The sequence below is a fragment of the Branchiostoma belcheri genome, unplaced genomic scaffold (assembly GCF_001625305.1).
Source record: "Branchiostoma belcheri isolate BF01 breed outbred unplaced genomic scaffold, Haploidv18h27 scaffold200, whole genome shotgun sequence".
Classification (NCBI taxonomy): Eukaryota; Metazoa; Chordata; class Leptocardii; order Amphioxiformes; family Branchiostomatidae; genus Branchiostoma; species Branchiostoma belcheri.
Window position 1 is genome coordinate 28052 of NW_017803492.1, and position 20621 is coordinate 48672.

Below are 20621 nucleotides of genomic sequence, written 5' to 3' on the forward strand. Positions count from 1 at the left end.
CTGGTTCAAAACTTAAAGAACTAATTTTAAACTTTTAATCATACCATTGCATTGAAAGATGGAATAACTGTAACAACTAGGATAAAAAGGACTGTTTTCAATTGTTCAGGGCAAAATACGAGCATTTTGCAGTTGATTCTGAATTTTTATTTTTATTTGCAAATCAAAAAAAAAAGCGGATTTTGGAAAAAAATTGTCCCGAAAATGGGCAAAAATGGATGGCAGATACATATGAAGAGTGTAGACAAGACAAGGCTCTGATTTATTGTTTTGTCTTTACTTTGCTCAAGGCTTTGATGCAGTGATGTATTTCGTTCCTTTTATATGTGATAGTGGCTTTGTATATGTGCTTTTCCACTAATACGAGTACAAAACCATTTGTACAATGATTGAAAACTTTTATTTTTCAACTTGTTTTAGTGCCAAATGGATGTTGGCAGTAAACTGAGTACAGTATAGGTATCATTTCTTGTTCAACAAGGTTTATGAAGTCAAAATCTGAAAATAGAATCTTGTTTCTTTTTTGCCCACCTTTTTCGCCCTATCACACTACGTACATTTGGAATCTGTGGAGGATTTCATTCATAAAATTTACTTGCTGTGGCCTAATGTTTAATCTTGAAGGACATTACCATACAGCATGGGTAGGTAGGTAGGTAGGTGCCATTTGAAACTTTGGTTCTGTTACTAACATTTCTTTGATCAAGCCATTTTTGTTTGTTGCATTTGTCTTAGTTATGCATTTGTGTATAGCTCTGGCTCTAGTTGCAGAAATAAAGAAGATTGTCCTGATATGAACTTTGTTCTGAAGTTTTAATTTATTAGAAACTTGAAGTACAATATGTTACAAAATGAATAGATTGCATTATTGATTTTCCAGAGTAAGCTAGCCACAGAATCCCATGCGTCCAAACCTTATTCAGCATTCCATAATCTGGTCACTATATTTAGCTGCAAAACAAACCTGCCCAAGGCGACCACCCAGGGGACCGAAGAAAAGTGGTCACCTTGGGCAGGTGGTCGCCTCAAAACATAATGTCAAATACTGTAAAAAAAATCTTTAGGATCTGTGGTGAATGCATGTGGAGAGGGTGGCACACATGGAACAATTGATGTCAAAGAAAACCTCATCCAGCAGTCTGGCCGTTATAGCATGATTAATTATTATCAATAATCAACACGATCGAAAAAGGCGCGGTCGTCATAGACAGGTATCAGCCATAATACGTTTTCAGGATGTGTACATGTATCACTATTGACTATAAATGTATATATTTCCCAGTATGAAAGTGCATGCGTTTTAATAATTTACATAGTGTTTATTTTTGCTAAATTCACTTTATTAGGACAGACATTACCATGTGCAAGTACCTCACACAATCCAGTCTACTAACCCCCCCCAAAAAAAAAACGTACAAGGAAAATGTTTTAAAAATGTACCGGTATGCAGACTACAACAGTCTTGGAGCCTGTCTGCCAAGCTCAACAGTTCTCGAGTGAGAAGAGAAAGGGGCTTCTTGGAAACAAACTGACGTAGCACCCCGCAATGGGTTCAGCTTAAAGGCCGCATGTAACAGCTCACGTACATGCAAATGCAACTCCGCGGAGAAACCTCAATCGTCCATCCCCGCGGAGCTCATTCGTACAACCCCCGTTCCTTTTGCTGTCTACCAGAAGTGTCGTTGTGGGAAGAATTTATAGTATAGGTTCCTTTTGAATCTATTAAGGTGTGCGTTTTTCTATAGCTCTCCGTACCGGTTAACCTCGGTAAAGCGAATATGATTTCGGCATGTGGAAGGATATTTCAAGGCTATGTCCTTGGTGCTGAAACGGGCGGTCCCTAGTCCATACGGAACATGTATATACATTAGGCCACACCAAGTAAATTTTATGGATGACGTCCTTTGGAGACCCTAAATCTAATGCGAGAGGGCGAAAAAAAACAAGAAGGGCCCTAAAAAACAAGATGCGTAGAGATTAGAAATATACTAAGAGACGACAAATGTTAGGACACAAATTGAATGAGGTGACACAGTGTAACAAGCAAAAAGTCTTTTATTCATCATCAAAACAGCAATAAATCAGGTGGAACAGTGGACAGTGAAGAATTTTCTGTTATTGACAGGATGGTCCTGTCAATAGACACTTTCTTCGTGTTACGGGTTTCACGTCAATCTGACGATTTGCAGCACTGTCCTGACTCTATGGTCATAGTTACAGGAAGCGGAATTTCTTGGTTTTTTTTTCTAGTAACAGGCCAAAATCAATGCGCGCGCGGACGTTATATGAGTTCGCTTGCCTCTCCAAGCCTTGGTACAGCGCTCAGACTCGGCCAATTACAGCGGTTCGTTTAGCGCCTAAGGGCGATGTCCTTGGTGCTAAAATGGGCGGGCCCTAACACGTACTGTACATGTTACCTTCTGCAAGCTCCATTTTATAGAACTTTATTGCACGAAAATTGCACAAGGTACAATGTATGGCAAACTACATAAAGAGAGTAACAACAATAGAATAAGTGTGTTGAATAAGACCTAATGTCGAATAAAACCTAACATATCTATATCATAACCATTCAAATAATAAGGGATATCACAAGTCTTTGATAAAGTGTTACAATCGAGTGGGCTAATCACAAGTATATGACGCACGCTGTTTACGCTTTTATCCAAATTGCAATTAACTAACACTTGGATGATCCCTCTGTGTTTTTATGTCACAACTACCTGGCATCATTGTTGCTCCTTGACATGCCAGCTGGCACATAGGCCAGCAACTCTTTCTGCTGTTTCTGTACGAAAAGCAAATGAAGATATTCATCATGGAGTTACTAGCAGGTACGTGAAACTATTACAGCAAAATTTGACCTAGAGAGCTTATAAAAAAGCATGCATATGCCCTTCTGTGCACCCAAAATGAAGCTGTGCATCTAATTTTTTGACTGTGGGTGCAACAATTTTTCATTTGTGGTGTTAATGTACGTAAATGTACTACTGAAATGTTACACTGGTATACAGTAAAATGACATTCTTGAAATTTAAGTATCACAGGATCACATGCAAAATTTTCCAAAGAATACCGGCGGATTTGCGATTATAGGGCATTTTAATGATGTATGTGTCCAGACCCCAACATGTTTACCTTTTCATTAGGCCTAGGAAAATGTTGTATTTCCTGTTTCCCAACCGACCCTTACAATGGACCTATACCATTATTACGTTACAGTTTGTTTACCTCAATGAATGCCGGTCAATCGACGTTTATATTGTACAGGGGTGCGTAGCGTGGTGTGTGTTTGTGTAGCGTTAGCCTAATATTATAGACTTTTAATACAGTACTTCTTTCGTCTAATGTCACAACTAAATCACCCATACGGCATTTAATGCTGTGTCAACACAACTAGACGCAGCAAAAAATCAGACATACCTTACTTTGAAAACTTTGAAATGATCTTTATTCTTTAACTGACCGTTCTAGAATGTTCTTTAGAACAGGTAAACAATATGTGACCTAATAATGGTATATAGGTCCATTAAAAACCGACCACTGTAGGATTTTTGGGTGGATCCCTGCAAAGGATATAAATGTTTTCAGCTGATCAAGGACATTACGTATATAATGTCCTTGGGCTGATTGATGCATTCTAGCTCCCTTAGTGACGAAACACAGCACGGTAATTAATATTAATCGGTTTTCCAACGTTGATATTGAAAATATATATAAGTGTTTTCATACAAGTTTTACTTTGCTGAATAAATTGTATAAGTTGGATCACTAGAGGTTGACAACGTCTAATAAAAAAGATGATCCCTATATATCTATTGTTTTCAAGACTGAAACAAGAAACACATTTTTTTCTAGGCCCTACCCTAATCTATCCTGGGAAGTTTTTTTTTTAAGAAATTTGGTCTTTTTTATGTCGGTATGTCTGCAGTAGCCTCTACCAGGCTTGAGGGCGCGGCTGGAAATAATAGAAATTGGCCAAATGGACAGATAACACGCCGAGGGAGTTTAGCCATCCAGTTTACAGTTTGCCGGCCCACAACTGTAAACTGAATGGCTAAACTCCCTCGGTGTGTTATCTCTCTATTTGGCCAATTTCTACTATTTTCAGCCGTGCCCTCAAGCCTGGTAGAGGCTATGTCTGCAGTTCCCGATAATGATATACACAATACATCGATGTCAATTATGCCTTTCTTGTCTGTTGAGAAAATCGTGGCATAGCAGGGGGTTGTCTAGTTTGTAAAACTCAAAGCATATATTACTACCAAATAGCCGCTGCTGCTGAAGGACAGAAAAAAATGAATTAAGTCGACAAGAAAAATAATTACCTTTTTGGAGATGAGATGAAATGAGACTACGTTAGGCCTCAAGGAAATACATAGGGTCAATGGGTGGGGATTCTCTTATTTTGTCTTTCCCTTCTTTTGTAGAATTTACCAATTTCTAGTGATCCAACTTGTACAGGACAGTTAACAAAAAAAAACTTGCATGGCGACAGTTACATTTTCAATGGTCTTGTTAGAAAACCGATTGTACAATGTTTCATCACTCGGGTGTCAGATCATGGAGCTAGAACCATTAAAAAATATGTCCCTTCCGGGGGTCCGCACCAAAAAAAGCTAGGATCGGAAGTTTTTTCTAGAGTTGGTCTGTTTGTTTGTTTGTTTGTTTGTTTGTTTGTTTGTTGTTTGGGATCTCCATTAGTGTGACTCTCAAACTATTTTTCCTGTAACGAAATATTACATAGTAGAATTTGGACCATCGTATATATACAGGGACATGTCCCTACCCCTTTTTGGTTTGTGGTTTCTTGGATGTATACGTACGTGTGGCTCTCCCAAACCAGGACGTCCATTTAACGTCCTATATCCGAGGAACATCCCTAACCGAAGCTAGGTAATCATTTTCACCTGAGTCAAGTGAGGAAAGTCGTGTAAAGTGCACTTCCCATTAATGGCACAAGATCGGTGGCATGTCAATGAAGGTTTCAAAACCAGAACTTCTTAGTTCTGAGCCAGACACGCTACCGCTACACCACACGACCCCACGATGTCGGGAAACAGCCTTAAGTTTATCTTGATGTTGCTTTTTCCTTACCTACAGCATATATCGTAGCTGTACTGATAGTTCACCATGCTGGCTGTTCCCCCTGTAAACCAGATCTGGACCAGGTTTGCTCCTGTCAGCAGGGACAGCTGAACAGTCAGTGGACATGTACAGTGTGCGCATGCTCACACGATGGGAACTTCGGCAAATGCACAAGTGAGTCCGTTTCTTCTCTCTTCACAAATAATTTTGTATGAATGATTTTTAACCCTTCAATACCTTTAATTAATTAGTACAGATTTAGAACAGCTATTAGGCTACTAAATCCACTGGTACTGTAACTTGTTTATGATTTCATGTATATTTTTTTCACTCACTGTTGTCAATATTGTAGGTTAGTGGTTAATTACACGAACGCGGGTACGTACACACGCACACACACAGAGACACACACGCACACACACACACACACGCGCGCGCGCACACACACACACACACATACACACACACACAGTAATTATAGTACAGATCGTATGAATCAGCTAGGGAAGTTTATTCATTTATTTATTCATTTCCACTCAAGTCATAACTAGACCTACAGTCAAACCTGCCACCTCTTTAAGCTCTGGTGACCGCTTTTTTTCGGTCCCAAAATTTTTCCCCATTTATGCAACAATTCAGCAATTGCAACTTGTAAAAGGTGACCACCTGGCCAACGCAACCTGCCATGAGTTTGGTCCGCTGAAGGCCAGATACCTGCCAATGGTTACCACTTTTTTTTAATCATGTTGACTCTTTATGATAACTAATTTGCCTCGACTGCTAGACGATGTTTTTTGTTCGACGTTAATTGTTTCATGTGCCACCCTCCCCACATGCATTTACCGGAAAACTGAAGATGCTTACATCATTTAACATTAAAACATCTCGACGTGGAAACAATTGTTGTGAGGCAACCATTCTCAAGGATACCGCCTGTCCAAGGTGACCACTTTTATTCGGTCCCCCGGGTGGTCACCTTGGAAAGGTATCCTTGTAAAAAGCACTTAACAGAAGAACTTTATTGCGCAACAAATGTAGCGGGTACAACGTATGGCAAAATATACATACATAGTTTGTGGTGTTAACATACACATATGGTGGTGTTGAGAATATCTAACAGTTCTACTTACTGTAATAGGAATCTGGTCTAATTCATAAACAATGTATAACAAAAGAGAGACAATAATTATACTAATCTAACTCTATTAATACAATGTAGTAATAAATTGTGTCAGGAATTATATACGTTTTCTCGTTTTGTCATTGAATTGTGTTCAAATTGGCCTACATAAGTGGAAATGTTGACAGGGCACGATAGAAACATATAGAATATCTCTGTCTTTGTATGGGATAGTGTTATATTGGTCTTACATGTAATATATTGTAACAATTTTCGTCAATTTTCATCATAGGTCGGGCAATCTATTATAAAATGTAATACGTTTTCAACGCCTATACATGTTACGCAGGTTCAATCATATCAATTATTTCTGAAAAGCTGATTTTGTAAAGGAGAATTACTTGAGAATCGCCTCAATGAGAAATGTATGTACGGTAACATTATGTTTGGTCATGTATGCAAACAGTGACAACATAGCAAATCTACCAGTACTCTACTGCCTGTAACACTCAGCCGAACATTATGAGTACAGATTTCACGCACCAGTAAGAGAATTTTATTTGCTTGACAAGCACATTGACGATAAATGTACTAAAAGGAAATACATGTGGGCAGGGTGGCCTTGAAAAGGTGCACTTAGGTGCACCTGTTCCACCATGCCCTCCATGTATTTTATGTATGTGGTCAATCGTAATAAATAAATAAATAAATAAAACATGTATGATGCTCAGTCATATGCACATCGTGATTACCGTGATAGTACAATGACTACCGTGATGGTGTTAAAAGTAATAAAATAATTCTTTACTTGATCACGCCATCTCGCCAGCCGCTTATTTTCCGTCGTCAGTTCCAAACAGTAACCACTCTGTACAAACTGAAGAATGGTCACTGCCCGCCCCACCTAGCTAACATTTTACCTATTACCAGCACATCCGCCATACATTCTAGATAAGTATACCCCCTCAGAAATGGAAATAACCTTTGTGTACAAATCCCCAACAGTTATAGAACACATAACGCCTTCTTTCACTGAGCCACACTTTTATGGAACTCCCTCCCAATTGTCATGAAATCAGCCCCTACACTTTCTTCTTTTAAAGCTAAAGTATGGAAATCCCTTCGGGATCCATAGGCTGTTTAATATATTACATCTGTATCAATCCCGATTAACATATTACCTCGGCAACTATGTATATACTAGGACTCTTCCATTGTATTATAGTATTTAAAAAATGTATGTATATATTATTACACTATTGTATGTAACTGTATATCTCACTAAGTATGTAACTTTTAATATGTATTCCCATGTATGTCTAACGATTTTCATCTTTTCCCCCAGGGTGTTCCTTAGAAATAGTCTTTGACGAGTTAGGACACCTTGGCTTCTTTGTAAGCCGAAATAAATCTTCTTCTTCTTCTTAACTCGTCCTCTTCTGAGGTGAAGCGTGTGAAGTTTTGTCTCCAGTACTTTCTGTCTTTCATAGCAGACAAAAGTTCCACTCCTTTTAGACCAGTGTCAAAATGGATAAGACCCTTAAGTGTTGTGATTGGACGACCAATCCGAAATAAATAAATGAAAAAAAATCACGCCAGCCGGCCTGGCGCTGCTCTCGTCCGCTACCTGAAGACAACTGCCGTTAGAGACATGTCCCTGTAATTGAGGGGGGATATATGTAAAGTGCCTTTATATTTCCCAAGGGCACAATGTCGGGGCGCATGTTCAGACATGCCCCTGTGATCGAACCCACGTCTCCTTGCTTGAGCAAAGAACGCTCTAACCACTACGCCACACGACGCCACATTATGTGATTTTTTTTTGTCTGCTACAGCGTCGCGATGGTTGAACATCAGCACAACCTGGATAGGAGAAGAGAGTAGTGGTTCCTCTACTGTGGACTTTGCTGAGAACATGTTTGACGGCGACTCTGCTACAGTTTGGGAGCCTCTGGACCAGCCAGAGGGTTATGAACATTGGGTGATAGTGGATCTACAGACTAGCTTCAGGATTCACAGAGCGACCATCGCTAATAATGGTGATGTTGTCCATGATGTTGTCAGCTTTGTCATGGAAAGGTAAAACTTATCCTGCTACATGTCTCTCTACATCACTATGCGTGTGTATGTGTTGTGTGTGTGTGTGTGTGTGTGTGTGTGTGTGTGTGTGTGTGTGTGTGTGTGTGTGTGTGTGTGTGATGTGTGTTTGTGTGTGATTTGTGTGTGGTGTGTGTGTTTGTATGATGTGTATGTGATGTGTGTGTGTGTGTGTGCGTGTGATGCATGTGTGTGTGTGTGTGTGTGTGTGTGTGTCTGTGTGTGTGTGTGTGTGTGGTGAGTGTGTGTATGTGTGTGGTGTGCCTGTGTGTGTGTGTGTGTGTGTGTGGTGAGTGTGTGTATGTGTGTGGTGTGCCTGTGTGTGTGTGTGTATGCGAGCGCGCGTGTGTGTGTGTATCAAGCATGTGCATGTGAGTGTGGATGATTGATTGAATGAATGAATGAATGAATGGATGAATGAAAGTTATGTATATGTATGTGTGTATGTATGTGTTTGTCTGTTTGCCTGTTTGTTTGTTTGTTTGTTTGTTTGTTTGTTTGTTCGTTTATACGTCTATCCGTATCCGTTCAATATGATGCAGTTCTTTAAGTGCTGCTTGATTCAAACCTTTACTTATGGAGAGTATTATGACCTTCCTAACCAATCCTCCGCTAATCTGTACTAAATTAGCAAACACAATCCATTTATCTACATACTGTTAAAATGTACATCAAGATTGATCTGGTACATTTGAGATTTTGTACTCAGATTTCTGTTTCTATGTTCCAGCTCTACCACCAGTCCCTATGTGTGGGAGACTGCCTACAGCTCAGCAGAGGTTTTATCTGGGATCCCCATGCCTCAGTATTTCTCACCTGAGTTTGTTGGTCGCTACCTGAGGCTCAAAGTCAACACGCAGAGTGGAGTCAGACCTTCTCTTAGGGAAGTGTCTCTCTATGGGAAAGGTATTTCTATCATTTTGTGCCTTTGTTGGCATTTAAAATTGTTCAAAACTGGCATTGTCTAACAAGAGACAATGACTGTAAAAAAAAATATTTTATGCACTTTTCAACTTTGAAAGATACAGAAACAAAATGTTCAACATGATTCAAACTCAAGTGTTCAGGTGTGTGTTACTTATTTTGTATGTGACACGTTTGCCTGTAATCTTTTTAACGTTTAATATATTTTTGAAGACCTCATAAAAAAGAGAAACTTAAAAACATGACAAAGCAAATCTAACTGATAGAGAATCTCTTTTAGTGCACATAAAGCATTCCTAATGTATTCTTTGTTGTAATGCATCATATTCTGTATCTTACAGAGAATACCGGCGACCCTGACTCATTACCATGTCCTGCTCTGAACACCGGCTGCATCATTAGCGACACGGCTGGAGAAACAGCGCCTCCTGGTGACCAGGACTGTTATGTCACCGCCAACATTCACGAAGGACTACGAAGGTAAGTTTTATTCATACTGAAATGTAAATTGTTCTCTTACTCAAGAAAAATGATTTTCCAGGAATTTTCAACCGAATCACTAGATCTTCAGCCAAAATTGGTATGCTCTGATGTACATGGCTTCCTTCAATCTTCTCGCTAAGCGATGAAAGCCATTAACGTTAGGGCATACCAACCTTCACTGAAGACCGAGTGATTCTGTCAACCGGGACGGGGGGTGGTACCGACTTCTGGCGAACTTTGATTAGTACTGACGTCACACGTGCGTAAAAATTAAGTATCTAATCGAGTCAGAAAGCTGATAAAGACTGAGTGATTTTGTTTAAAATTCCTGCTGATTCATTTTTCTTGAGTTGGAGAACAGTTTAATCTTAAATCCGTATTTTACCAACTCAGATGAACTTTCATGCTAGGAGGTAAGTTTTCTCTCATAAACAGGAAGATATTATTTAACTTCACCGAGGATGATAATCAACTATGATTTACCAAAATACTTTTGCCCATTCTGTCCAAATAAAGTTGCAAATAAATTTCAATTTGTCATGGAATGCTCTCAATATTCTTTACCCAATAACAAAAATTTAAATATATATTCCGCAGACAAACTGACATTCTAGATCTGTTCTTTTCTGGTTTTGATTTTTTTCTATTTCTAAATGCAGTACTGCAGATCCACTGCAAGTACATCGTTCTGCAAATGTTCACTTGCACGGTGATCTCTTGGTTGACTGTTATGAGGACCATGAGGTAAGAACAAACAAACAAACAATCAAACAAGAATCTATTCTATCAGGAATCTATTGCTATACAGGTGTGTGTGTGCCGATTTGTAGAGATAGAACCTGGCTTTGGAAAAAAAATATTAATAAATATTTGTATACTTTTTTCATGGAAGAGTCCAAGCTAAGGGAACTGTCTTATAAAACACAACACTCCTGGGAGGAATATTTTAACACACCCATCCCCTGGAAACAGGTTTACAGCTTAATTTATAAACTTTCTATAGACACCCATACCAAAATGTTTCAATATAAGATACTCTTTAAATTTTTGACATCAAATAGAACACTATATACATGGAAATTAGTAGACTCCCCTATGTGTTATCTCTGTAATGAAGAGGAAGAGTCAGTCATTCATTTGTTTTGGAATTGTCGTGTAGTTGTTAATTTCTGGTCTGAGGTGAATGACTGGCTTGTCAAACATACCAATAATCATTTACATTTGAACGCTTTTAATGTTATATTTGGTGACTTGAGCGATCGATGCCCAACCCTGTCTAATCTCATTATCCTTTTAGGTAAACATTACATATTTAAATATCGCCAGAAAAGGTTAGACTTACAAGGTTTCATTTCTTACATTTCTTACTTTCAAAAATTGGAATACATAATTGCAAAAAGACAAGATAAGATTCAGAAACATATTGGGAAGTGGGGTAAACTTTATAGTGTCCTTTCAGCTTAGTTTCTTTAATAGTTTGTGATTTCTAGGGTTCCTCATCACTTATATTATGTTCTTTTAATGATCATACACCATTGTCTCCAGATTTTGTGTTTTACTTTTGTGGTTTACACATGTGTTTCTTTATTTTGTATACATGCCATACTTTCTGTCCAATATATATGTGAAAATATCAATAAAAAGAAAGAGTTTAAAAAAAAAAACAATCAAACAATCAAACGAACAAACAAACACAAAAGGTAAAACAGCCATCCTTAACTGAGGTGAAGCATACAGTGACATTTCAAGTAGCTTAAAACAGTCTTAAGTGACATTTAAGTCATGTATAGGTATTTATAAAAACTTTAAGAATGTAAAGCATAATTTCTTTTGCGAACGTCAAAGTAATTCAGGGTCCAATAATAAAAAAAACATTATTGTTTCATAGGATGAAATCTTGTTAGTTAAAAGTACCATTGGCACATTACACATGCAAAATAACCAGTACCTCTATCGCTTCTGTTTTAGATTTTTTATTTATTTAGCATAATCGCCCATTTGGGATGATCAAGATAGTCACAGCGAGTCACAAGACACAGGAATAAACTTTCACTCATTCATTCATTCATTCATTCATTCATTCGTTCATTCATTCCTTCATTCGTTCATTTGTTTATTTATTTATTCATTCATTCATTCGCTCATTAATTCAATAACTGATGTCCTAGCTGGAGGTATTTTGGACAGTGAGAGAACACAACCAGGCAACTCCAGAAGACGCGATGGATGAGATCCTGCCTCAAGGCACGACAAGAAACAACGTTCTTCTCTCCATAGCACCAAAAACTCTGCCTCTCGGAGTGCACATGGTGCAGGTATGTATGAATGCAGCTGATCCCAAACCTACAGTTGGGGTCACTGAAATACAAACGAAGAATGAACAGACTGTGCATGATGTACAAAAGGACTAATGAACTGGTGGACGTACCAACCGCTAAGTATCTGACACGAGCCCAGAAAAGAACAAGAAACAGCTATGCCTTTAAATATAAACCGAGTAAACAGACTAAAGACGTTCATATGACCTTTTTTTGTAAAAAGAAATTGAAATTTTAAGGAAAAAAACCTGTATATACCTGTTCTAATGATACGGTCCGCCATCTTGGATTTTGGCCAATGACGTCACCAAATTAGCATAAGTTATGCATTTTAAATTTAAAATTTACATAAACTTATCTGGGATGTTATTAATACTAGAAACCATTTGGAACTTGACATAATACCCATAAAATTCTATTGTTGAAACTAAAATTACTAAATTTAGCAAAAAATGCCTGTCCCATGCCATGAAACCCGTTACCATGGCAACACAAAAAATTATTATCATATTCCAATAATATGGAATTGTTGCCAACAATATTCTAGGAAAAGTCATGAAGTTTGGTCGTACTAGCTCTAGCCGTTCAGACGCTACGTGACATCAAATTTGGCCATGAAACTTTTAGCCCCCCCCCCTCCCGTCTAGATAGGGTTAAACAATGACTGCAGTTAAATGTGCAAAGATTAAGTGTAACAAATCGTTCGGCGTGATATAGCCAGCTGCCGTCCCATCGAGTGCCTGCAAAGCTGGTGTGTTACGCCGAATGTCTTTTATACCGGCTATACTGACACAGATAGAGGTCTCTAAAGGATTGGATATACATGTACAATAAAGTTTATCATTTCAAATGTACATTCACCAAAAAGCGGGAAGAAGCTGAATTCACTTACTACTGCTAGCCTGACAGTGATAATGTATTTATAAAGTTTTTTTAACCTGCACAAAACCCAGTGGGTATATAAATTATGTGTGCAACAAAGACGGTCAGTGTCTTGGGTTAGGTTGTAATTTGTTACAACCATCCTGTCCTTGGTGCTGATTAGTCCCTCTATCTTTGTTCTGTCTTTGCTCCTTCGCTCTTTGTTTCTGTTGTATCTTGTTACAACTGCCCTGTCCTTGGTGCTACTTCTTTCTTTGTTTGTGTTCTATTTTGTTACAACTACTAGTATCCTGTCCTTGGTTCTGACAAACGCAGTTTTACCCCCTCCGGGGGAGGAGACATCCTTCCGCGGAAGGGTTTTGTGAGAGATTTAGATTTTCATGTTCGCAGCTGTTTCTCGCGTTTGGTTGGACGGATTCTTTTGAGACTAGGTATATGTTTTGCTATTTGGCTGCAAATGATGCACGTTCTTTTGTTTTTATTATGGTTTCACCACACCACTTCGTGGTGTGGTGAAACCATATTGCTTTTTCTGATGTTTCTTCTCCTTCTCCTCCTCCTCCTGCCATATCTTTAAATGGATTCAGCTTCTTCATTTTAGGGCCTAAGGTCCTGAAATTTGGTATGGAGGTACAGTGGGCAAATACCCCTAGGCGTTTTTTAAATTATTGTGATACAGGCTTTTAGAATGGTTTTATTTGAGTTTTTTGGCTGTGTTATAGCAAATGTATTACTGTGTTAGTCTGCCTTGTTTACCACGTTTGGGCATGAGTCATCAGAATGGAATGCAGGGCATCAACCAATAGGCATGCAGCTTTCCTCTATACTTCTTGCTGATTGGCTGTTGGGATTTAACTTGATTAACACCTGCACAGAAGCATTTCCATACTGACAGTATGTCTGTATTCAAGTGTTTTGGTAGGTATTTCAAGCTTTCCTGCTCCAGCATTGGAATGCCGGGCATGGACGTTTTTTTTATTTTGAAAATCAACAGTTTGCATTATGCAATTAAAAATCCTAACCAATAAAGTAGGGAATAGCTATCCAACTGTTGTTTTAGTTGTATTTTATTTCATATTATAGTTATATCAATGTAAATCATTGTTTTCCCTTGTGTTTCCCATTCTTTCCCTGCCATGTCGTAAAATGTGGTGAACCCATCGCTGTATTTGCTCCAAAGCAAATATTGGCCTTTCTAGTTGTATATGTGTTTTCGGGCGTGAAAATGGTGTCTTTTGGTGGCCCGAAAACACCCCATTGAGTGTGAAAGTGGTCGCAACCGTTGACCTTTGGCGTGTTTAAGATATTCTCGGTCTGGTCCACGTATATGACCCCTCACACAGAGGGGTGTCCGGTCTCGATAAATTCTTTGTTTAAAACCTATATGAAATATACAATAAAAAGCCAGGAGGTATAAGATCTCAGATTTTACTTGTTATATGTTGTAAGTTTTAGTTTACAAATAGCACCCAGGAGTATTAACTGCTTACCTCTATTTGTATCATCGTGTGCCTGTGCTGAAGAAGTATTAACCGCTTACCTCTATTTGTATCATCGTGTGCCTGTGCTGAAGAAGTATTAACCGCTTACCTCTATTTGTATCATCGTGTGCCTGTGCTGAAGAAGTATTAACCGCTTACCTCTATTTGTATCATCGTGTGCCTGTGCTGAAGAAGTATTAACCGCTTACCTCTATTTGTATCATCGTGTGCCTGTGCTGAAGAAGTATTAACCGCTTACCTCTATTTGTATCATCGTGTGCCTGTGCTGAAGAAGTATTAACCGCTTTCCTCTATTTGTATCATCGTGTGCCTGTGCTGAAGAAGTATTAACCGCTTACCTCTATTTGTATCATCGTGTGCCTGTGCTGATAAAACCTGTATCTGTAGTTTCAGGTAGTGATGAACGTGACAGGAAGAGACCATGTCTCTGTGTCTGTTGTACAGACCTGGGTGGAGTTTATCCGAGTGCCTGTGGTCTACAGTCTGGGCAGTACTGTCAGGACTGTGCCAACTGATGGTGAGGACTCATCATTAGGCCATGTTGATTTGATTATATGGATGACATCCCCTGAGAACCCCAAAACTGATGCGAGCGTGCGAATAAAAAAAGTTTGGCCAAAAAAATAAGTTGCTGTCAGACATTATAAAATCTACGTGGTTTTGAAGGTTGAACAAATGACACAAGGTATGGTTTGGCGAATAATCTAGTCTTCAAATTCATTTCTTCACATTTTCGTCTCTTTTGTTTGATATTGGTATTCTACGACATTGGTATGGTTTTCCAATGTTTTCTTGTTCAATTATTTACGGCATATATTTGCTCATTTTGCAACTGTTTTGTACGATTTACAGTATGGTTGAAAATTTGGCCGAAAATTTATGCGCGCGCGGATGTCATCCATATAATCAAATCAACATGGCCTTACCTTTGTCGAGAATTTGATTAAAGGCATCCAGTGCAGATTTTGGGGCTTGGAAACCCGATTTTTCAAAGTCAATATTCTAGTCGTGCACCTAAATAGTGAGTTCAAACCTCACTGTCCCAATTTATATTAAACCTAATAGCAAGTCCCAAAATTCTGACTGGAAATAGTTATTTTAAGGGCCCTGGGCTGATTTTTTTTAGGGTACCACCCTTAAAATGAAGGACTTATCTTGGGACTTGTTTCTGCAGGTTTAAAAGCCCAAAGTATAAAATACTGACTGACATGTGCTATTGTGAAGCATTATGTGTCAATATAACAAAGGTTGCCTATTTCCTATTGCCGATTTTCACGGTTTTGCTTGTAGGTCGCTCATGGCATTATCAAATGACTTGCATGAAATTAGAACTGTCCAGGGGGGAGATGGATTGAGATATGTTGTATTTGCTTGCAAATATTGCCTCTACAGTTCCTTCATAATTCACTAGGCTATAAGACAACTAGACTTGATGCTGTGTCTTTCAAATAAATAGGGTTTTCTAACAATAGTTTTAGTTTTACAATATTATTATTACATGTGTGTACATCTGAAAATAGTTTTACCAGGTTGGGCCACAGCAAGTAAATTTTATGGATGACATCCTCCACAGACTCCAAATCTAATGCGATAGGGCGAAACAAGGCGAGCCCCCCCAAAAAAACATTTGCTACATTTGCAAATTTTCAAATTATAAATGTTATTAAACAAGAGATGATGCCAATATTGTGTTACGTTTATTGCCAGCTATCACAACATTCATTTCTATCTCAATGAAACAACTTAAAAAAATACAAGTTTTCAATCACTTTACACAGTGTTTTGATTGTGTGGGAAGATCACATACACAGCCACCATCACATAATACATGAATGTAATTCATCACTGCTTGAAAGTAAAAGGCAAACCATTCAATCAGAACCCTGTCTTGTCTTCTCTCTTCATATGTATCTAACATTCACGTTCCGCCATGGTGACAGACATCTTTGCCCATTTTTGGCATATGTTAACCACTGTTAGAGGCCAATAGAATTTCTTGTTTTTTTCCCCAAATCAGGTGAAAATTAATGCGCGCGCTGGTGTCATCCATGAAAATTACTCGCTGTGGCCTTGGTAGAACATAGGATACATTGACTAAGAATTTGCTATATCAAAATTCCTGTATCAAACTATACATACATTTGCCGCTTCCAGACCAAACACTAACTACCAGACTGGGGTGTTGGCGGGATGGTGCGTCACGTGCCATTTCGATACAGGATGGTCCAGGCCCTATCCTGGGCGGAACTAATTACCGATTACGTTCGGACGCCATCAGGAAGTGTGGAGACGTTGCGACCAGCCGGGGATACGAGGTGTTTGCAATCCAGGTAGGGGGGTTAAAATCATCTTTATTTCAATATACATGTATATACAAGATGACTCGTTGAAGTACACCTAGGCCAGCCCTTTGTCTCATTAAGAGGAGGGCGCAAGGTAAGTAAAATGTAACATGTAACAAGTAACTGTGTGCATTGGACATTAAACTTTCGATTAAAATTGTTTTCTACACATACATTTCGTTTATACGTATACTTACAAAAAATGTTTTATAGATCTTAAAGATTAAAAAAAAGAATCAAGCCTTTTGCATCAAATTTATCTTTTACAAGAGAATAGCCCTGAGGTACTTTCCCAACCCTGTGTGTTTCTAGCGCAGTATATGGCATAAGATGCACAAAGTGCGCACTTCCCCAGTCTACTTTTAAGATGTCTGACTTCACGATCCTTATGACTGACTAGACAGAGTGACTTCAGTTTCACAGTGTTTTAACTGTTAATCCATCCTCTACTTCCGACTTCAACTGTAACGAGTGTAGCCCTGTACCCACTATGTACGTTTATGTCATTAATCAGTCCTTCGTACTTGGCAGACTTTCTGTCCTCAGCGTGCTGTGCATTCTGTTCATACGGAATGGTAAGTTCGATCAAGGTCAGCTTCCGTTATACAGGATCCTGAAGTGTGATATCAGTTACCAGCGAAGTTGGCAGTTTGTCTGGAGGGATTTTACTACTTACTTGTATCTACTTGTACTTGATTATAATTGGGTCTCCAAAGCTTAGCGAGTGGCCTGCGTCAAAGTCAGTCCTTTTTTCTGCATATCGTCCTGTGCCATACTTGGCGGTCATGGTCGAGTCTCTCTAAGTCCTCTAGAGTCCGACTGGGTTGGTGCATGGTCATCCTGGCATCCTCTAGTACGTATGCAAGCCATGTTTTTTTCGGTCTTCCTCTGGATCTTTCCCATAGTTGGGATTCCATCCCAGCAGAAACTTGGGCAGCCGCTCTGCAGGCATCCTTAGCACATGGCCTAACAACCTTAGTCTGTTGCTATGCGTGTTCCAATGTCTACTGCGTTTGCCATTTGCAGCGCAAACTTGTTTGTCACATGTTGAAATCACTTAATGTGCAGAATTATCCGTAGACATACTCAAAGTACAAGCAATATATAATTATCTTGATATATTGATTTATATTCATACAAATGTCACATATTAATGTTCACTTTTGTTTGTCTCTTAAAAGGACGCTTTTCAGGAGCCTTGGAACCAGGCCATGGATTGGCTGTCATCTTTACTGTGATGTCACTGGTAGAATATTATGGAAATAGTATAGAAACAAAAACAAACAAACGATAAACAACAATTTAAAATGATGATACTGATTCAGATTCACAATGCATTGAAGGTAGGTGTTACTGGTTCACTGTGCACTGAAGCTAGGTGTTACTGGTTCACTGTGCACTGAAGCTAGGTGTTACTGGTTCACTGTGCACTGAAGCTAGGTGTTACTGGTTAACCGTGCATTGAATCTATGTGTTACTGGTTCACCATGCACTGAAGGTAAGAGTTAATGGTTCAGATTTACAATGCATTGAAGCTAGGTGTTACTGGTTCACTGTGCACTGAATCTAGGTGTTACTGGTTCACTGTGCACTGAATCTAGGTGTTACTGGTTCACCACGCACTGAAGGTAAGAGTTACTGGTTCACTGTGTACTGAAGCTAGGTGTTACTGGTTCACTGTGCACTGAAGCTAGGTGTTACTGGTTAACCGTGCACTGAATCTATGTGTTACTGGTTCACCATGCACTGAAGGTAAGAGTTAATGGTTCAGATTTACAATGCATTGAAGCTAGGTGTTACTGGTTCACTGTGCACTGAATCTAGGTGTTACTGGTTCACTGTGCACTGAATCTAGGTGTTACTGGTTCACTGTGCACTGAAGCTAGGTGTTACTGGTTCACCATGCACTGAAGCTATGTGTTACTGGTTTACTGTGCACTGAAGCTAGGTGTTACTGGTTAACCGTGCACTGAATCTAGGTGTTACTGGTTCACCATGCACTGAAGCTATGTGTTACTGGTTTACTGTGCACTGAAGCTAGGTGTTACTGGTTCACTGTGCACTGAAGCTTGGTGCTACTTGTGCACTGGACCTATACGTTACTGACCATGGTTCACTGTGCACTGAAGCTAGGTGTTACTGGTTCTCTGTGTACTGAAGCTAGGTGTTACTGGTTCTCTGTGTACAGAAACTAGGTGTTACTGGTTCACCGTGCACTAAAGCTTGGTGCTACTGGTTCACTGTGCACTGAAGCTAGGTTTTACTGGTTCTCTGTGTACTGAAACTAGTAGGCGTTGCTGGTGCAATGTGCACTGAAGCTTGGTGTCACTGGTTCACTGTTTTGTTGTGAACCAGTAGTACCTAGCTTATTTTCTATGTTTTGCCTCATACTTTAGTTCTATTTCGTTCCGTTTTGTTCCTAAGTTTTGCACCTCTGTTCATCCTGTATGTAGAATGGCGGACAATGTGCCTCGTCGGCTGATGCGAAGCAAACTTACAACAGGTACGGTCCGTCTACCGGCTGTCTACCTGACGGCGAGGGAGGGCCCTGGGCAAATGAGGTCTACTTGTTAACACGTGAGTTTGATTTGATTTGGTTGATTGAAATTGCCACAGTACATTACACGTGGGACACAGGCAGCTGTTGGTAGAGTTGTGCCCCACTCAACTACAGGACAGGCAACACTCATTTTCACTTAAGCGGGGAAAGTCGTGTAAAGTGTCTTTCCAAGGCACAAGATCGGTGGCATGTCATGCAGGACTCGAACCCATGACCTCTTCGATCCGAGTCGAGCACTCAGAGTATGTCTTACGTAATCGGGATTTTAAGATATTTTACTGGTGCGTCATAGCTTTAAGTTTAAGTGGTTTTTGTTCTTTTAAGATCAAAGTTTAAAAACCATTTCAGAAAGAAATATGAAGCGAAACAGGAAAGAAATTAAACAAGCCTAATCATCCTACATGAATAATAGCCCCAAAGCCATAATAGGCCTCAGCCATTAAGTCAACATACCGGGATAGGTTATAACTGAAATAATGCATTTTCAAACTTTTAATTAAACCAACGCATTCATAGATAGGATAGCTATAAGGACTAGGAAGAAAGGGAGGTTTGTGACAAAATACATGCATTTCGGAGTTGATTCAAAGCCTGATTTTTTTGCCAATAAGGCAAACAATTAAGAGGGCAAATCAAAGAACCAATTATTGATTGATTTGATGCGGCTTTAGGTAGTATTGATTAGGAATACAAAGGTCTAGTTTGATATTGTTTGCGTATGTTTTCGTACTTATTTGAATACAATGGATACTGCAACTGAGATTGGAGATGGTGTTACCACGCACAGAGCGATATGAAGGTCAAATAAGTTCGAGGTATAGGCCTTGCACAGAGCAAATTTGTTTAGAGAGAGAATTTTCCTCCTGTTGTTTTTCTTTTTGTTTGTTTATTTGACAAATCTCCATTAGTGAGTACATTAGTGAGTATAATACAGTCCTCCAGGAGTTATATATTGCTCTGTATAAAACCTATAACAGTATCATAACATAACCAACATGACATATTAAACATCTACTACCTAGTGTAATTAACGAACAACTTTATTAATTTAAAGAAAGGAAAATAAAAAAAAAAGAACTAGAAAGGGAACATGGGCAAAACAAATGCATAATGTTTACCTTCCCATGTGGTCCTCTTTGTTAATTCGTACTCAAGCACATTCATATACATGTATATGATGACAGGAGTTTAAATCATTCCTGCTATAAAATTGCAACATGATATAACCCAGCACCAGTTACCATGGTGACAGACGTTTGGTTCATGTCATTGGCGTTATTTGTTCGGAGAAGAAGAAGAGGAAGA

General features: G+C 39.0%; 1 protein-coding gene across 1 annotated transcript in view; it reads left to right on the forward strand.

Annotated features, from left to right (window-relative positions):
• The first annotated feature begins 2818 nt into the window (after positions 1-2818).
• LOC109469358 (polycystic kidney disease protein 1-like 2) overlaps positions 2819-20621 on the forward strand; it is a 62812-nt gene continuing 45009 nt past the window's right edge. Inside the window, exons 1-7 of the mRNA XM_019767862.1 lie at positions 2819-2834; positions 5104-5262; positions 8044-8287; positions 9036-9211; positions 9571-9709; positions 10372-10456; positions 11881-12027. Of these exons, the coding sequence (XP_019623421.1) occupies positions 2819-2834; positions 5104-5262; positions 8044-8287; positions 9036-9211; positions 9571-9709; positions 10372-10456; positions 11881-12027 (966 nt within the window). The remainder of the gene's footprint in view (positions 2835-5103; positions 5263-8043; positions 8288-9035; positions 9212-9570; positions 9710-10371; positions 10457-11880; positions 12028-20621) is intronic.